General features: G+C 44.1%; 1 protein-coding gene across 2 annotated transcripts; it reads right to left on the bottom strand.

Moving 5' to 3' along the window:
• MAX (MYC associated factor X) lies at positions 1-19,517 on the bottom strand. 2 transcript variants are annotated; one of them, XM_082214923.1, is made up of 4 exons: positions 19,267-19,517; positions 8,435-8,541; positions 2,951-3,081; positions 1-1,267 (listed from the first exon to the last, which is right to left on the bottom strand). In XM_082214923.1, the coding sequence occupies exons 1-4, from the start codon at positions 19,300-19,302 to the stop codon at positions 1,080-1,082; spliced, it is 462 nt and encodes a 153-aa protein (XP_082071049.1). In that variant the 5' UTR covers positions 19,303-19,517; the 3' UTR covers positions 1-1,079. The 2 variants fall into 2 exon arrangements, with proteins under 2 accessions (XP_082071049.1, XP_082071050.1); XM_082214924.1 differs by having other exon boundaries at positions 2,951-3,074; positions 8,434-8,541; positions 19,267-19,512.
• Positions 19,518-19,794: the final 277 nt, after the last annotated feature.

Below are 19,794 nucleotides of genomic sequence, written 5' to 3'. Positions count from 1 at the left end.
AAGGATAAAATACTTTTTTATTTATAGTCTTATAGTAAAGGGAAGCCTTAACTTGCAAGACAATTCTTGGGCAGTATGTACAACATACTTCAGTTCATGGAATAGACTCACACCTGGACAGAGACCAAGCTACACTTGTATACACTAAATTCAGAAAATGTCACAAACAAGAGTGGGAAGAAGACAAAAATATAAGGTCACACACACCGACACACACACACACACACGCATATGCACACTCATGCACATGTGCGTGCACATGCACACATACACACAGTGGCCTTTGCTCACTCACAGCCTGTGCCCATTTAAGTCGTTATGGGGTAACTGGCCCATTTGCCAGAGGGCAGGAGGTCCACGCTTTGATGCAGTTATTAGTACCAAGTAACAAAGCTTGTGGTGTGTATTTACATTATAAAAGCTGGCTCTAATTCTGAGAAATTCATTAAGAGGGAAGAACTGATCACGGTATGAATCTGTAGCTTCACGTCACCAATGTCCGCAGCAAGAAGAGGAATATGATCGGATTGAGTTTCCATAGAAGGAAATAAATACCAATTAATCACTTGCCAAAGTACAAAAAGGAAATCCATCTCCCTGCTTCACCCTGAATCCTGCACCATCCCTTCAGGAAACTAGGGACATGCACTCGCATGGATCTGCATGATTCCCTTCCCCCACCAAGATCCTTCAGGGGACATTTGGCTTTGTTGTCATAAATAAACATATTTTGATGAGACAGTGACTGGTGCGGCTCTAGTGAAAGGATGGAGGGGTCATTGTCACCACAGAGTCCAGGCAACCATAGACTCATGAGTTCATCGAATGGCCTGGGCATTCCTGACACTAGAACTTGCAGCCATGAGGCAGGACAAGACAAAACTACATCCTGCTCCAAGCTATGGCCAGTGTCTTCCAGAAGGTAAGCTGCCAAGCCAAGGGGTTGGGTTAACTCAAAAGGGGCCACATAGGGGCAAGGAACGGGGAAGCTGCAGTCCGAGAGCCTCTACTAAAGAAAAAAAAGGAAAGTCCTTAAGCAGCCAGCGAGTGTCTAATGGCAGCGGGAACAGGGGCCTCTTCTAGCTGGCCTCCATACGAAGCTTCTTCCGGCTCTGTGGCTCTTCCAGCTCAGACTCCGAACTGGAGTCGGAGCCTCCATCAAAGGCGGAGATGGTACTGCCCTTGGGATTGGTGTAGAGGCTGTTGTCTGAAGAGGAATAGTTGGCCTGCAGCTGAGCACTTGACCTTGCCTTCTCCAGGGCACGAACTAAAAGGCAAGAACAAGCATATGGAAATAGGCTGGGGAAAAGTAGGCGTTGCACATAACATGAACATGCTCTCATGTTGGTGATCTTAACACTTGGCTGACAGAATGTTATTGATTGGCATACCCTACTTTTTAAAAACTAAATGTAGTTAAGGTAGTATAAATACAATTTTAAAAATCAAAATTAAGAAGATTCCCAAGTATTTTTCAGTTCTATAACTAAGATTGGTACCTCTAAAGATGTTAAGGCCCAAACTGGGGGAAGATTGAGAAAGTTTTGGAAATATACCACTTTCTCCTAAGGTCTGATAAAAAAACAGTCATACGTTTGGGGAATATTACGTGAAATAAATTATATTTTTTCAGAAAGATTAGTGAAAGTATGTTATGGGGAAATTCATCCCTCTCTTTTCTGTTTCTATCATAGGACTGAACCCAACTAAGTTCTACTCAGAGTAAACCCACTGAAATTAATGGACCTAAGTTAGCCATGTACAGTAATTCCAGTTTTTGCCATACTGTTGACAGCTCAGCCCATGGCCCATATGTGTGTCCTAGCCAGGACATTCTGGCACTTTAAGTCATCAGTGCACAAGAGAGAGCCTTCTGGTTACACACAGAATGTAGAACTCTCTGTCTTGGGAAGTTTGGTTCCATTTTTAAAAATATTCTGCTGCCCATCAAAGCATTCATTTTTTTAGCAAGCTTTCAACTTGCCTGCAAATTAGCAATGGCTGTTGGTTCACTGGCTCTTTAATTGTTTGTCTCTTGCTCTTTTACTCAACTGTTTCCATAACTGAATTTTGATTGTATATTTAGTTTTAGTTATGTAAGCTGCCTTGTGTTTCCTTTTGGAACAGGAGAAGTGGAGTAAAAAAAAATCTAACAAATGCCTGCTGCACTCTGAAATGAACCAGTGTAGTTCAGTGCTAGACTATGAATCTTCCATCAATACACCTTTGCAATTAACTATTATTGGGTTGTTTTATGCCCCCAGTTCCCAGTGTCAGAAACAGAGGGGCAGGGAAGTTGGGCTTTAAGGTTTGATAAATCCTCTATGTGTGTGTGTGTACATACGCATGCGTGCGCGCACACACACACACCCCAGCACTGTGAAACTTGCTACTTATACTTCTGCCTAGTGGCAACCATTAGTCCTCCCTTGTGAGCAGCAACTTATCCGTCTGCTTTAAATATGTCGTAATTATTTGGCTTGAGAAAACTTTGTATGCTTCAAAACAGGAACATGCCACTCACAATGTTCCATCAAAAGATCCCACCATAATCACCATCCTGGCATAAACTGTACATCTTAGGCAAGGGAGAAAGTCTCCTCAGAACAAACCCCAATCCTTGGGCTGTTTTGAATGACAGTATTCAATGGCTTCATTGCCAATGTGCAAAACTTTGGATCTTCTCACTCCAACCACAGCCTTACTTCATGGGTTCCTGATCAATGGACACCTTACAGCAGTCACCCCAACTTCTTGGACTAACTCCCATCAGCCCCAGCCAGCAAAGATATGCAGGCTGGGAGTTGTAGACCAAGACATCTTGAAGGCACCAGGTTGGGGAAGCTTCCCTGGCAGAGAAACACGGATAGCAGAGGGTTTTGTTGAGAGGTGGCACAGTATCCTTATCCATAAGATGGCATATGGAGTGCCCTAACGCAGCCTCACTCACCTTGCTGCTCCAGCAGGGCGTTCTGGCGCTTTAAGTCATCAATGTCCTGCTGGTGTGTGTGGTTTTTCCGACGCATGTACTGGATGTACTCTGTGGCTTTATCTAGGATTTGGGCCCGGGATGCCTGTTGCAATAGTAGGAAAAAACACACACCAGATAAAGTCCTAGTTCACGTAGGCAGCAAGTCTGATATTCCCTTCTGCAGGGAGGCTAGAGAACTGATTCCTCAACCCAGTCCACATTTGACTTAGGTTCAATCTTGAAGTCCATGTAATACTTGCAAAAAATTCAGCACTAGAGAAAGCAGCTTTGAGACTCAGAATATGTTAACTGTTTTCCAATCCCACTATACTGAGCTCCTGAATCAATTGTACTAATGACACCTGTTCCCAGTACTAAAGCAACAGCAGATGGAGCAACCAATGAAAGTCCTACAGGGAGCTATAGACTTGGATCATTCCCCATGCCAGCAATTCTGCAAACAAATCCTTCTGCTCACAAGAACTCTTTCAGCAAAGTAGAGTCTTCCAACTGCTATTCAGTACCCACAGAACAATCTGCTGTTTTCCTCCATAGAGATAAAGCAAAATGCAAATTATTCCCACATTATTGGCATCTGAGCATAATGTTCCCTGACCATCAAAACAGACACTCAGATCACTTCACAGCAAAATTCAACACTGTGCTACCAAATCTTTGCTCACATTGTGGGACCCCTTGTCCTCCATCCTCTGAATGGATCCAGAGGGTCCTCCCCCAGCCCCCAAAGAAGATTTTGGGGCATGTAGGTGGAAGGAGGGGGACAGGAATAGGAAGGCCCATGGCATGAGCAAAAGTCCTCTCTACTCTTGTATGGACACCACTGGATACCATCCTAAAACAATAATGCAGTGCTCTGCTGCACCTATACTTCTCCTGGCTTACGTTTTCGCTCAGCAACTGGGACTGCAAAATGCTGGCCATCTAACTCAGCAGCAGCCTGAAGCTATACAAGGTAATTGCTTACCTGCTCTCATAAGAACTCAGGTTTGTAAAATGTTCTTGGAAAGTTTTTCAAAGCTGCTTGTAGACTATATATGCATGTATATTTTTAATGCAGTACTCATATTTATACTGAAGTTACTGATTGGAAGACTCAAGTGGGATGAGAAATAAGAAAAAGGGCTGCTGATGGCTTCAACTGCAGACTGGAAAGAAAAGGAAGGAGAACCTAGTCTGAAGGCATTTTTGAGGGAAGGCTCTCTCCATTACTGGATGCTGCTGGATCAGACAAACCTGCCCTATGGAAGGTCAAGGAGGCAGGCTGCACTGTCCAAAGGACTGGTTGGAACTGCTTTGTTTTGATGGGCTTCAATTTCCCCTTGTAAGCAGGACTAAAATTATATCATGTGCGCTTTATCTGAAGATGTTTTATGAAAGACATCCTGGCTCTCATTAAAATATGTGAAGCTCAAACCTGAATAAGCAGCTATGGCAGATTTTAGAGGGCCAGGGTCCCTTGCATAGAAAGTTGCATCTATTTTACGAGATTTGTATACTGCTTAATTGTAATAACCTCTAAGTGGTCTACAGATTTGGACAGCAATACTTGAGCTCGGTTATGTATTCAGTAGCTTCACACTGTTCCTGAATGGAAGCAGCAAGGCTGGCAAAGCACACCCCCATCACCTGTAAAAAACTGTTTATTAAAGAAAGAAAACAAAAAGCAGGCCTATTTTAAGGTATCATTGTTAGCTAAACAGCTGCATAACACAAAAACAATGCTGATATGCAGTTAAGTTTTAGTTTCATTTTCAAATTGCAAACATTTAAAGAAGGAGGATATTTATGGTGGTGCAATAAGATGGCAGACAAGAGGCAATAATACACATATTTGTATTTAATTTTTGAATAGTCACATTTGTATTTGCCAACAGATATTCCCGTTTTTAACATTTTCTTCTGGTTTTTATAACAGGAACACACAGCTCTAAGCTAAAGAATAATGCAATCACAGAGAAACATAGTTAGGCAGGCATAAGCTCTGTGGTTGGTTTTTTTAAAAAGGTTTCATTTCTGATGTGGCAACAATGCCAACATTCTTTCTCAGTCTTGTCCTGCCACTAAATGTATTGTCCCTCTCTACCAGTGCTCCAGGAACATTTGGTCGTACATGAATGTATCATAAAATGTGCAGCATATATATTGACCCACATCTATCATGTTCTTTCTTAATATTTCCTGGCACTGTGTATAACCTGGCAAAAGTTATATGTCCCACTGAGTTTGGTGGACAAGTTAAGTGTGTCCTTAACCCTCTCATTAAAGTTAATGGGACTTAGAAATACCTTTTTTTACTGGAATTTGCCCATTTCTTCTTCTACTGATGGCTGCAGCATTTCTTCAGAATGCAATTAAGGTTGGGCAAGACAGTCTCTACAATTAGCAAATGAGAAACAGCAGCAAATATGTCACTTTTAGTAATTAATCCAAGTGACTCTACTTCCCCCAGCACCTGCATGCATCAACATGGTACTTTATGGTTCATGGTCCCAGTATAATGAAACATTTCTTCATTGTCCAGCCTACCCTACTAAGTTAATTTTGCTTGCAAAAATGCCACTCTCCAAGCCAGTCAGAAGATCTTGGTTTGACTTTCACTATGTGGCTCTGTTTCATCCCCCATTTTGCAGAGGTGGGGTTGGGTGGTGGGGGATATACCAACTGTTGTAAATATGAATTTTTTATAATGCATATGAAGTGCTTTAAACACTTGAAAGCAATATGTAAATGTTATTTATTATTATTGCTACATAGTACAAATTTTAATTCAATTTACTTTTTAATTCTCAACATTTGGGGGGGGGAACACTGCATGCGCCATTTTCTCATTTCTTTCTAATGAACTCCTGTTGTCAGCAATAAAAGCATATTCTGCTAGAGGTGTTTATGAATTCTAACCTGGGAGACAATAAGCTCCCATTATTGTTTATTTGATTGTTAGCGTATGTAACCTGAGGTACCACTGTATAGGTTCCAACATATGTACAGTGTGTGAGATATTCCCTTCAAAAGTTTATCGGATTTGCAAATAAACCCAAACCCCAAATGTTTAGTAGGCTTTGTACTAGAATGTGGATGTGCATTAGAAAATTCAGTCAGATGTTCATCAAATAAATTGTAACTAAAGTGTTTAAGTGGTAAAATACCACTGCTAGGGTTCAACAATAGGCTTATGTCATTTTTATGTATTAAACAGAAACTGGTGTTGACCCCATGCTGTCACTGCATCCCAGATATGCAGAACAATACAAGCAACATGGCTTTCAAATATTTTGAACTCCAATGGAGTTGACATCACCATAAAGAAACCCTGCCAATCAATCTCCCCAAACAGGCCATAAAATTCCAGGCGCTTTACTCAGAAGCTTACACTAACCTCAAAGGGGAATTCAAAAAGCAGAAAAGCAGGCCACATATTTTAACTAACATTCATTTATTTATTATTTAGAAACATTTATAGGCCACCTTTATGAGTCAAAGTCACAACAATTTAGGCTGTGTACATGCCATACATTTGAAGCACATGACTTTGAATCCCCAAAGAATGTTGGCAACTGTAGTTTGTTAAGGGTACTGGGAATTGTAACTCTGGGAGAGATAAGCTACAGTTCCCAGCAACTGGGTGGGGAATCCTGTACTTTAAATTTACTGTGTGTACATAGTAACACATTAAATTTACTGTGTGTTATAAAGTAACACATTAAATACAGAAATGTATCCAATATTAGTCATACGTAAGAGTAAACCCAATGAAATTCATGAACATGACCAATAGGGCTGAGAGATGTCTGTTTTTCAAAATGACATATCACCAGATAAGCATTACGATACACCATGGGTAGGCAAACTAAGGCCCGGGGTCCAGATCCAGCCCAATCACCTTCTAAATCCGGCCTGTGGATGGTCCGGGAATCAGCATGGTTTTACATGAGTATAATGTGTGCTTTTATTTAAAATGCATCTCTGGGTTATTTGTGGGGCATAGGAATTAGTTCATTTCCCCCCCCCCCAAAAAAAAAAATAGACCGGCCCCCCACAAAGTCTGAGGGAAGGTCTGCTGAAAAGGTTTGCTGACCCCTGTGATACACCGATATATAACAATGTCTGAAATAAGGCTGGAACTATGTAGAAGTGAATGGGGTAACGGATACATTTAGTTACCTTTAACATACTGTTGCAACTGTTATTTTATAGTACAAAGCAACAAGGGGCGGCAGACCTCATGAGAGAAGCAATGACAGGCTTCACAATTTTCCCCACATCACAATTTTTTACATAGCACACACACGCATCATGATTTGTGATATATCGCCAAGTCCAATATTATGAAACTTTTAACATAATGTGGACTTCCAACCAATTTTGGACAACGTATCGATAAATCGCCCAGCCCTAACAACCAATGTAGAGCAATTAATTTCAGTGGGTCTCCTCCAAGTAAAAGTTAAGTTGGATACTACGGTAAAATAATAAAATACCATAAAAACAACTATACCACAACATTAATAAAAACCTGAGTTCTGGCAGCTTTGCCTACATGACCTGAGTATTAAGTGGGTGTGTCTTGACAATGTCTAGGACAGTGTCATCAGAGGTGACTGCACATAAAAAATGTTGCCTATCAAGCTCAGTACCTTGTACTGAGCTTCTGCAGAAAACCCTATAGGTATTGTAACCACTGGTGATTAACAGAGCACAATTTCCTCATTCCTTTTTAGAACAGCCACTTTACCACTAAGGAAAGCTAAAAGTTACCTGCTAGCATTATTTATTCATTACCTGCAAGTATAGAGAAGAAAGGCAAGGAAGTCGTCAACCTTCACACATTCTCTGCACACCTAGGGCTAATTCATACAATCTCTCTACTCATGGGTGCTTGCTCGTTCTCAAGACTGAAGGACGCCCGTATCAACTGTTTGCCACAAGCCTAAACTGAAATTCTACATGCCAATATTTCTAAGCGCAGATTGAGGGGCGGTCATGTGCTCATGGCAAATAACTGAAAACACCCCTACAACAAAAGCAAATTTAAATGTGGGTAAGGCAAACACAGATGACTAATCACAAGCTGAGATCCAATGAAATGGTCCTATATCACCCTCATAAAGGAAGAGGTAGATGGATCAGGAAGAAGCACCATCTCTTCAGGCCTGTGAAGCCACGTGGTAAAAGACTTTCCATTATTTAGAAATGCTTGATGGAAGGGTAAATTACTTCTCACAACAATATTTCATCTTCATTTTACTATTAGCTTTCTGAAGCAGCAGAAACATTTCTATATACAAACTCTTTGGGACCTTCGCAGAAGTACCTTCTAAGCTGTATTGGCACTGGCTCCTTCCTGCTCAGAAACTTAAGGCAAAATGGGACTGGGATGCAATTCTTTTGTGATTAACAGACAGAACCCAGGGGAAGATCATCACTTCTCTCAATAAACTCACCTTCTCTCCCTGAAGTGATGGCACAGAGTCCCGCAGGCTGTGGAAACTGTCCTTAATGTGGTCCCTACGTTTGCGCTCCAGTGCATTGTGGTGAGCACGTTTGTCAGCCTAAGACAGACAAAACAGAGAACAAGTATTAGAATCATCACTGTCCCAGTGGGCAACAAGGCATGTGGCTGCCGCTGATCACGGCCCCCTAGATTACGGTGCACAGAACAAAAAGGAATGCTCTTTTGAATCAAAACTCTGCTAAGAGAGGGAAAGAAACAAAGGGTCAGCAAAAGAAGCATTCAAGGCTGTTCAAGTCCAGAGCAAGCACACAAAACAAGTATGATTAGTAAAGAGGAGGGTGGGCTTTTGCCCTGCAGCAAGCTCCTTGATCAAACTTATCTGCACATAATTGTTCAGAAAGACCTTTGTGACGCCTCCTCGACTAGAGATTATTTGTCCCCAAAGAGAGCACTAAGATTTCAAAATATGCTCCATGATTCGCTAAGGATGGGAGTTAGAAAACCGTTCCCAGTACCAAGAATTTCTGGGGACTGCACTACAGAGACAGTTCAAGTGCAACTGCCAAAGCACTGCAGGAAACATGGAATATCACCTTATCTGTTCATAATAAAAAAGAAAAGATAGGACTACTTTGTTTCACTATAGCAGTGTTTCCCAACCACTGTTCCGCGGGACACTAGTGTGCCGCGAGATGTTGCCTGGTGTGCCGTGGGAAAAATTAAAAAATTCGAAAGATTTTTTTTTTAAGTCAAATTTTCGATTGGGGTTCCCTCCCTCCCTCCTCCTCCTCCTCCGGGGAGGCCCTTCCTGGCTCTCGGCCAAGGCTTGGCGGCTGCCACTCACTCGCTCGCCCACCCGTCCCTCCATCCCTGCACCCGGCCTCTCCCCCTCCGTCCCCGGCGCAGGGGCTGCCGGGATCCGTAGTCCCCTCGCCCTTGGGCTCCGCGCCCGCACGGGGTGCACGAACTACGTTTCCCAGCGTGGCCTGGCGGGCCAGGCGTTTTGTTTGAAGCGCTCTTCTCCCGGCCATGGAATGAGCGCAGCGGCGGCGGCCGGGCGGGCAGGGGCTCTTCCGCGCAGACCCCGCGCAGCCTGCCTGCACCCCCGCGGAGATCGGGCGGCAGGATGGAGCCCGGGGATCCCCAAGGAGGCGGAGCGGCGGAGGCTGCCCCCCAGGTAGGGCTGCGTCGGGGGGGGTGTGTTATTTTTGCAATGCTGCATCCGCGCCGGAGGGGACGCATCGGACCGCGGGGAGACCCCTTGGCGGGCGTGCAAGGCAATGCATGCGTGCAGGCGTTGCATGGAGTGCAGTGCAATGCAATGGCAACGCGGCGCCCTGCATGCATGCATGCAACTTCCACCGGCGCTCCGGACTTGGCAGGTGAGGGGGGTCCCCAGTGGGCGGCAGAGAGAGCCGGGAGGGCGAAGGGGAGCCGGGGGGGAGCAGCGCTGCTCCCCGAGCTGAGCCCGAGGGGAAACTTCGGCGTCGTTGCGCCGGGTGTTGGAAGCGGAGGCTGGCGGGGGCACCTCACCTGCAAAACCTGGTCGCCTCTCATATATTTCGTGCATTGCATTCATCGCCCGCTTTCTCCTCCAAGGAGCTCCCGGGGGCGCGCGTGGTTCTCCCCGTGTTATCCTCACAACAACAGCCCTGCGAGGTGGGTCAGGCGAGTGGCCCAAGGGAGCACCCAGGGATTGTCCTGGCCAGGTGGGGTGATTTGAACCCTGCTCTCTGCCCGGTCTTCGTCCTCATTTAGCCCCCACATGTGCATGACTGTGCATGACTGAGGTTTCCCCCCCTCGTCTTGGCTATGGTGTGAGTCTGTGCTGTTAATTAATGGAGTTCTGCCTTCGGAGAAGATGAGCCAGCCCTCAAGGAGGTGATTATGTAATTTGCTAGCAATTCATGTCCCTCCCGGCGTGACGCTGCGCGCTGACGTCACGGGGCTGTAATGGTGGTGTGCCTCGAGATTTTTTCATGAAACAAGTGTGCCTTTGCCCAAAAAAGGTTGGGAAACACTGCACTATAGCACCGCAGCTGAACATTTAAAATTCAATGCCATTCAAAATCCAAAGCTAGGTCCTTGATTGAAGAAACTGACTTCAACACCTGGATTATTTATATGTAGGAGCTCCATGGTGATAGAATGCCATTCAAATTTCATAGTAGAAGCAGCTGAAGGATGTGAACACAGCTGCAACTCTATCAAAGACTGCTCAGAGAATTTATGGGAGAAAATATATTTCCAGAGTATCACCACCATCTACTGACACATGCAAGATCAGCTACCCTAGTCCTCAACTCCCACCATGTACCTAGGACTCACTTATTACAACCCAGATCCAATAATTCCCAATAGCCATTCTCTACCATAAAATAGAAGATCATTGTCATTAGGCCCTTTGAAGTGAACTGTTTGTCAAAAAAACCACCCCCAAACCCCACCTTTATTTCCTATCCCTCACCAGAATGGACACCACACCACTAATGGTCTATGCCATTTAAAGTCAAATATAGTGCAACAGAAGATGCTGCTTTAAGTGTCACACCTGAATTTATCATTAAAATCTCACACTTTTAAGTCATTTTTTTCCTTCAGGAAAAAGACTAATTATGAAGACTGATCATGGAAAAATATGGTGTGTCGGGAAATGCAGTGTTTTCACAGTGTGCTTTTCGGATAGCTTTTTGAAGCAGCTTTAGAATACATTTAAAGTATTTCTGAAGCACATCACATTTACGCCATCTCTGGCTTCCTCTTCCTCTTTTCTGGACTGACTGATACCTTTTGTTCTCAATGCCTTTTAAAGGCAATTCCGGTGGCACACTGAACTCAAACTATGATTAATGGAACCCCACCTTTCAAATGTCAAGGCAGTCTCCAGTCACACAGGTTTGGCAATGATCCCACACCCAGCTCCAGACGCAGAAATTGTCTGCCAGATGTAAACAGGCACTCTGGGTGTGGCTGGACCCCAAATCCAAAGCACAAAGAACTTATTTCTGTCTGTCATAGTTCCCTTTAGGTCACCTTGTTAGAGGAAGAGCTTGACTGTCAAGGAGTGGTCCAATCTTTTCCTCCGACACAGGTCACAAGAAGGTTCAGAACTTTGTGGTAGCAAAGTAGGAGACACACAGGTCACTTGGATCTGCCAGACAGTTACTACTTTAAAAAGGAAAGGAAAGGAAGAACAAGTTCGAGGGATACCGATGATATCTGTTGTCAGCCCATCTACAGTTGCCAAGTGGCTGCACTGGTCTCTAAGATTACATAAGAAGCCATGAATGACCATGGTAAAAATAGGGTAAAGAAAAATATACTGGTGATATTATCTGCATCCAGAGAAATAAAATAGAGAAGGTATAACGCTACCTGACACACTGCACTGTAGTCAAGTTACCACAGAATGACCAAAGTGCTAGTTGCAGACACTTTCCCATGCAGGAGTTAATTCTGAGGTAGTGTGATAATGATTACTGGTTGCATCTATAACACCACTTTCTTACAACCAGTTCAGCAAATAGCCACAGAATCTTCCCATGGACCACAGTAGTTGTAACTATTTCCAGTCACCCTTTAATACTTGACCATGTGTGTGCTTATAACAAGAATCTACTTCAGTGAAATAACTAGGATTTTATTTATTTTTAAGAATTTTATAGAAGCCTAAATGAATAGACATAAAAAGGTTGCAAAATAGCTGGAGAGTGCCCAACACATAGTCATAAACAAATATGATAGAAGGCCACTGCTTAATTGTCCACAGTTCATGGGGTAGTACTGCTAAAATTATTAGTGCCACTAACAAATGTTAATGCCAGTCACAGCAGCGCTGAGATACTCTAAAATTTATGTTATCACATGTCCATTCAGGCAATTTTATTGCATGCTGAGCAGTGTTAGAAATTAGGCAGGTGCATTTTGCTACTGGTGCAGGTCCAATTGTGACCATGCGGAGATCTCCAGATGCCAGGTTGGTGACTGACATCGCCATCAGGTTGGCCTCTCCAGCTTTCTCAAGCAGGTAAGCAAAAGAGCTTATTTATTGCACTTATATCCCACCATTTTCTCCAAGGAGTACAGTGGTGCCTCGCAAGACGAAATTAATCCGTTCCACGAGTCTCTTTGTCTAGCGGTTTTTTTCGTCTTGCGAAGCAACCCTATTAGCGGCTTAGCGCTATTAGCGGTTTAGCGGCTATTAAAGGCTTAGCGGCTATTAAAGGCTTAGTGGCTAAAAGGCTATTAAAGGCTTAGCGGCTAAAAGGCTATTAAAGGCTTAGCGGCTAAAAGGCTATTAAAGGCTTAGCGGCTTAGAAAAAAGGGGGGGAGCGAAAAAACCCTGAAGACTCGCAAGACATTTTCGTCTTGCGAAGCAAGCCCATAGGGAAATTCGTCCTGCGAAGCGCATTGAAAAACGGAAAACCCTTTTGTCTAGCGGGTGGTCCGATTGAGTGGCGATTTGAACCCTGATCTCCCAGGTCCTAGTCCAACATTCCAACCATTACACCTAGGGTACTTCTACTATGGAGCAGCTATATAAATTAAGTAGGTAAAGAAATATTCAGAAAGCAAAATGTCACTCAGAGAAGGATCCGAAATATTTTTATTGAAGCTTGAATTTGTTTTATTCTGGATTGTTGTATTTGATGTTTTAGTGTGCTGTAAACTGCTTTGAGTTTTTTTCTTGAAAATACAAAGCGGTATAGAAATGAAATGAAGAAGAAGAAATTCCCGGGGGCGGGGCAGGGGGAAATGGTGCCGAGACATTGAGTTGTGGCGACTGTAACCGTATTTTTCGCTCTATAACTCGCAGGAAAATCCGTAGGCATGCCACCCACCGGCATTCCCTCCATAACACGCACAGACATTTCCCCTTACTTTTTAGGAGGAAAAAAGTGAGTGTTATGGTGCAAAAAATACGGTAGGTTTAATGTGCCATCTGGCTTATATATGTGAGTTTCTAACACTGATGCTGATCTCAAAAGCCAGTTCAACTAGCTAATTTCACCAAGCAGGTATGTATTGCCATATTTAAGAGTGTTATAATAATTTAAAGGCAAACTATAAAAACATCGACCACTGAAAATATAACCCTGCTCCCCATTTCATAGCTGGTACATTTCATTGGTAGTTCTAGGGAATTCTCAGGAACCTAGAAAACCAAGGTGATGCAGGTGAGCTATCCTTTTTCTCTTAAGAGAAGCCCAATAGCACAACTACGGCCAAGGTGACACAGATACCATTGGTTGTGGTATGCTAAACATCACGTTTCCTCAAATCACTTCGTAACAACAGGCCCAGTTAACAGTGGATATAGCACCTGGCCCTACTGTGATGTACTACTGGCAATAATTCAAAGCAAGTGAATTGCATTTAGGAAAGACTGCCAAATCTAATCCAATGAGTTCTGGTTGGCACATGCCAGACTAAATGCCGAATAAGGATAGCAAGAAAACACTAGCCTCCATTCATCAGAGTACGGTGGCCCACTGCCATGCCACTCTCCATTACTACCTCATCAGCTACTTTCAAAACCATTGGACTGTCCAGGAAAATATCAGCTCCTGGCAAGGAAAGAGGGCTGAGAAGAGGGAGGAAACCAATATTCTTCTGTCTTAATAGAGTCTGACAGTTAGAACTGTGTGTAATGTACATGAACTCATGGATATGAACCCATTCAAACCAGAAAGGAAACAGTGGAATTTAGCTCTGAAACCCAATCTTGGTTTTATAACTTGCCAGGAGTCAGGCAGCTGAATATAAAAGAGGGATCTTCTTAGTCTTTTATTCAGGTAGGTATGTTAAGACGTATCATGAGTTTGACAGCAACTAGGCCCACATTGAACCAAATGCTGGGGAAAGTCCTTTGAAATCTAGCCCTAATGCTGCACATTGAAGGCTCCGTCTTTGGCAGCTGAAAATAGGTATGTATCATATCACAATGGGCATTTGGTAGCCTCGCAACATTATGCTTTATCTCAACCTGAAGAGACAGTTCTCAAAAGAAGCAACTCTTACAGGCATCCACAGCAGCACAATAGGCTTTGAACCACATATGACAATTGTGGCACACAGTAATTTTACCCTAGTCTTCTAAGTAGACAAGACTCAAACCTTGGGTAGGCAAACTAAGGCCCGGGGGCCGGATTCGGCCCAATCGCCTTCTAAATCCGGCCTGCAGACGGTCCAGGAATCAGCGTGTTTTTACATGAGTAGAATGTGTCCTTGTATTTAAAATTGCAGCTCTGTGTTATTTGTGAGGTATAGGAATTCATTCATATTTTTTTTTCCAAGATATAGTCCGGCTCCCCACAAGGTCTGAGGGACAGTGGACCGGTCTCCTGCTGAAAAAGTTTGTTGACCCCTGCATCAAACAGTCACCCATCCAAAAACTTAGAGATTAACATAGCAAGCAGAAAGTGACTTCAGTTTGTATTCCATATTGCCCTAAAACAGAACTCTTTGGTCTTTACAAAGGTGGGCTAGCCTATGGCCTTTGAGATGTTGTTTAAGTCCAACCCACATCAGCCAGAGCAAGCATAACCAATGCTCAGGAATAATGGGAGATACCATGCAACAACACTGGAGGTCTACTTCTGCTTTCTAGTGCCCCAATTGCCCCCATAAAATATAAAATGCTAGAGGCAATATAGGTAGCCACTAGGGCTGGGCGATGTATCAATACATGGTCGAAAATCAGTTCAAAGTACTCAGAAAATGCAGGCAAAGCTGCCAGAACTCAGGTTTTTATGAATGCTGTGGTATAGTCAGTTTTTATGGTATTTTATTATTTCACTGTTGTATCCAACTTAACTTTTACTTAGAGTAGCCCCACTGAAATTAATTGGCCTAAGTTTATCATTAGGGCTAGGCGATGCATCAGTAAATTGTCCAAAATTGGTTGGAAGTCCACATTGTGGTAACAGTTTCATAATATTCGGCATGGTGATATATCACGTATTATGATGTGTGCATGTGCTCCTGCAGCCAATCAGAAGCCGCGTAAGCCCCGCCAGATGTCCGAGTTCCAAAAGAACGTTCGCAAACCGGAACAATCACTTTCAGGTTTGCGGCGCTTGGGAGCCAAAATGTCTGAGTCCCAGGGTGTTTGGGATCCAAGGTACAACTGTACTATAAAATAACAGTTGTAACAATGTTAAAAGTAAATAAAAATGTATCTGTTTTAGACTCCTGAGTAGTAGCAGTTGCCAAAGCATTAACCCGTTCACCTCTACAATAGTTCAGTCCTTATTTCAGACATCGCTCAGCCCTACTAGCTACTGAAAGCATGATGTTTCTCAGAAACATGACTTTTTGGGACAATATTCCCAAATTTCTATATGGAATGGCAGCCACAAGCCTATGCTCATCTCATGCAATTGGCAAATATTTAGTACTCTTCTTCACATACTGGCATTCACCAATACAACAGAGAAGTGCCTCTGAATTCGTAGTCATCGCAAATTAAATTATGTAGCTATGTTACAAAACTCAAATAAAAGTTCTCCTAAAATATAATGAGTAGTCCAAGTACACTGAGTGAATTAAATCATGGTGCTCACCCACCATAAGAATCAAAAGGAGGTTCAGTATCTCACATGAACATTGCTGCAAAATACCAAATTAGACCATTGTTCCATCTAACTCAATATTGTCTATACTGACTGGCAGTGGCTCCCCAGTATTTCACAGAGAGGGGTCTATCTCATCCCTACATGGAGATGCTGGGGACTGAACCTGGAACACTCTGCATGTAAAGCACATTCTCTACTCCTAAGCTACAGCCCCTTTCCCCTCAAAAAGTGCACCACAGTTAGAAAGTCAGTTTTCAAAAATGGGAGGACTTGAAACAAAACAATCCAACTACAGGTAGCTGGAAGGGTTCCAGCACACACACCACACTATAAACGCAACACACATCCTTGAGGTATATGAAGTTCTTTTAATGCAAGTGAAGTGCTACCTGTTAGTTGCTCCCCCCCCAACACAACTGGTTTCTCAACACCTGCAACTGCACATTGTGAACATGAATTTGCCAGAATAAAACAAAATAGACATTTTCATTAATGATCAATAAATTTAATGTAGCCATTCATACAAAATTTGGAAAACATAATGCTGATTTTTCTCACCCATTCAGCTTTAGTCAACTCCCTAGCAGCTCTCTGTGAAACATCACCCACTGGCCTTCAACCCAGTCATATTTTAAATAAAATTTCAATAGCTTAAAATTCTTCTGTAGACCTACTGTTCCTAGGAATATCCCCCAGAAAGTAAGTAGAAATAATTTTGCTTCTTTTCTTTAGCAACATGAATTTCAGTGGTTGCATATTTCACCATGGAAACAGAATTCTTTTTCTAAGGTATGTTTTCCTGTTTAGCACAACAAGGAGGAAAAGCATCTTACTCCTTGATTTGTTAAACTGAGTAAATATTAAGCTGGACCTCTGTACATTCTCTAAAGCCAGGCAATTTGAACTGGACAGGCATGTACAACAGCAACTATGTTAGTTTTTCTCAAGGTGGATCAGTATTCATTATTAAAAACCAGATTTTATATAACATCCTTTAAAATGGAATCCTAATTTAATACAAATGTTAAGCTCTACACTTACAATCTCTTAAAACTAAATCATGGCAATCTATTAAACACATTTACTGTTAAAAAGGATGCCTTTCTATTTAAAGATGCATAGAAGAATACATATAAGGGGGAATACGTATTTTGGCAAAAAACAAACAAGGAAACCTGATACCAATCAATATAAATACATGACTTTTTTGTTGCATCCTAAGGGGCACAGGTTTGTATGGTTCCAGCATAGGAGTTACTCCTGTTTGTGGAAGGAACTGAGATTTACTGGATGCTCCTGCTGGAAGGTGGGGTCACAAAGCCCCATCCCACCAATCCTCTGGAGGAGCTTTTCAGGGGAAAAGAGGAAGTTGCAGGAAGTAAGAGCCTCCCCATCCTTCTTCTAATGGGAGTTTTCAAATTATTGATATTTTTGACAATCAGCATGGACATAGTGAAGTTTCCTTTTTGCCCAATAACTAATGTTTAATGGAGCAGGTGCAAATTTGCAGCCAACCTGCACTGAATGGCTGAAGGTTTTGGATTATACTGCTGGTTTGTATAAAAGCTGTGTTTAGCTGCAAGTCAATATGCTTTGCTATAGAAACTAGTCAGTATGCATGTATGTACAGTAGACATGTGGATTTCAAATAGGAAACTTGACTTAAGTTTGACATTTTTTCTTTACAATTTAATTAGAAATCAATCCACCCTTTTTCTAAAATGTTGACTATCCATTAAACACTACTCTCCTTTGCACTTTTATCCACACTCAACAAGCAAAGTTACTTAATTAAATTCCTATAGAGGCTGTAGTATACCAGCATCCACAAGTTTCTAGTGCTACAATACACTACAAAAAAACTTTCCAATAGGCAAAGGCAACGCAGAAAAACCCTATCACTGGCTGTTTCTGCATGGTCACAAACAAAGCTGTGCATCATAGTGTAGATTTCAAGAATAAGAAGGCTTTAAACCTGAAATTCGCTTTTACTATAAATTGCTAGGGATGCTAGAAAGCACATCCAAGTAGCATACACACACACATATAAAAATTAAATATTCAGCAACTGAGTCAGAGTAAGCTGCTTTGTGGAAGTTTTCTGTAGAGGCCAGCATTTCCACTATAATCCACTAAGGAGATTAAACACCAAAATAAGAGAATTCCCAGCTTCTCGCTCATTAAATCCCCTGGCAGCAACAGCAGGAGGGGGCTCTTCCACAACCCTCTTGGAACCTTCAGCATGCAGCATCCTGCAAGCAGAAAACCCTTCGAAGCCCCAAAGAGGCCTTTCAAAGACAGTGCACTTTGCTGCCCTGAAAGATAAGGCTACAGACCAGGGATATACATTTTAAAACACCCACCCCCGATTGTGGATGTCTTTTCTCTAAATCCCCTGCTCCTCCAGACAGTGCGTCTTCCTCTCTTCCTGACTCCCAAAGAAATAAATAGTGCTATATGCTTTCTGCCAATGTAGGCAATTCCCCTCTGCAGTATATGATTCCATCACATGCCTGGCCTGGGAGGCAGGATGCAGCTCAAGGGTGAAACTGCCAGGGCTCCCATCACAGCCAACCCTCCTCACCCCACTGCAAAATTGTGGTTTTGGCCATCTATATTCAACACGACAATGGCTGCTCCCTGTCCCAGATTTTCGACTCTCCACTCTTGGCCTTCAGCCCACAGTCGCCCCCCCCCAAAAAAAACCCCTCTGAGCACCTCGTCCTTTGCTTCCCCCTCTAATCCCTTCGCCTCCCCCCACCTCCAAGCACCACCATCACTACCCAGCCAAGCTGCACGAGGCCTAGATAAAAGTCTCCTCCCCTGGAGCCCAGCCCGGGAGCAGCTCCAGCCTCGCCACCGCCACAATCTCTCCCAAACAGGTGTCTGTCTGTCTCTCCGACCCCAGACGCAGCCGCCCCCCGCCCCTCTTCCTCCCCCTTCAGGCGAGACTGCGGGCCAGGACGAGGCGCCTGCCAACAACACACACAAACACCGCCCCCCCCCCGCTGCTGCTCCTCCCCCTCCCCGCCAACCCGGGCAGGGGCTCCGGCCGCCGGGCCTCTCTCTCTGCCTGAGGAGCCGGGTGGGGGCCGGGAAGCGAGGCCTGTGAAGAGATAAGCACCGGGGGCTTCTCTCCCTGCAATGAGACACACACAGACGGGCAGAGAGAGAGAGAGAGCGAGACCCTGTCGGCGCACCGACTCCGAGCAAAGGCCGGGAAGGAAGCGCCGCGAAAGACTCACGTCGCTCTCCACCTCGATGTCATCGTTGTCGCTCATGCTGCCGATGGTGCTGCCGTCGCCCGGCCGAGCGGCTCGGGGGCTTCCCTGGCGCGCGCTGCGGGCCCAGCCGCGTAGAGCGACGAAAACAGCCCCCGCGCAGCGCAGCCAGAGCAACAGCGGCGGAAACGGCGGCGGCAGCAGCAGCGGCAGCCTCAGCCTCCACCGTCGTCGTCTTCTTCGTCGTCGTCTCCTCCTCCTCTAGTATCAACGGCACACGCACCTCGTACTGCACGTGACTGGCTGACCCCGCGCCGTCGGCTTGCCCTCACGCCGTCGCTTCCTCCCCACAAAGCATGCTGGGGGATGGAGTCCGCCGCGGCGTACTGCGCCACAGACGCTGCGCAGCTCCGAACTATACTTCCCGGAAGCCTCTAGGCAGCGGAGGGCCTTTGAGGTCACCTCATGCGCTTGCGCAGTGCCTGCCGAAGTGCATTGTGGGGGTCGTAGTCCTCAGCAAAAGAGGAAGGACTCTGCTTCCCGGCAGCCTAA

Source organism: Podarcis vaucheri (assembly GCF_965113315.1).
Source record: "Podarcis vaucheri genome assembly, chromosome: 1".
NCBI lineage: Eukaryota > Metazoa > Chordata > Lepidosauria > Squamata > Lacertidae > Podarcis > Podarcis vaucheri.
This window is presented reverse-complemented; position numbering and strand designations above follow the sequence as displayed.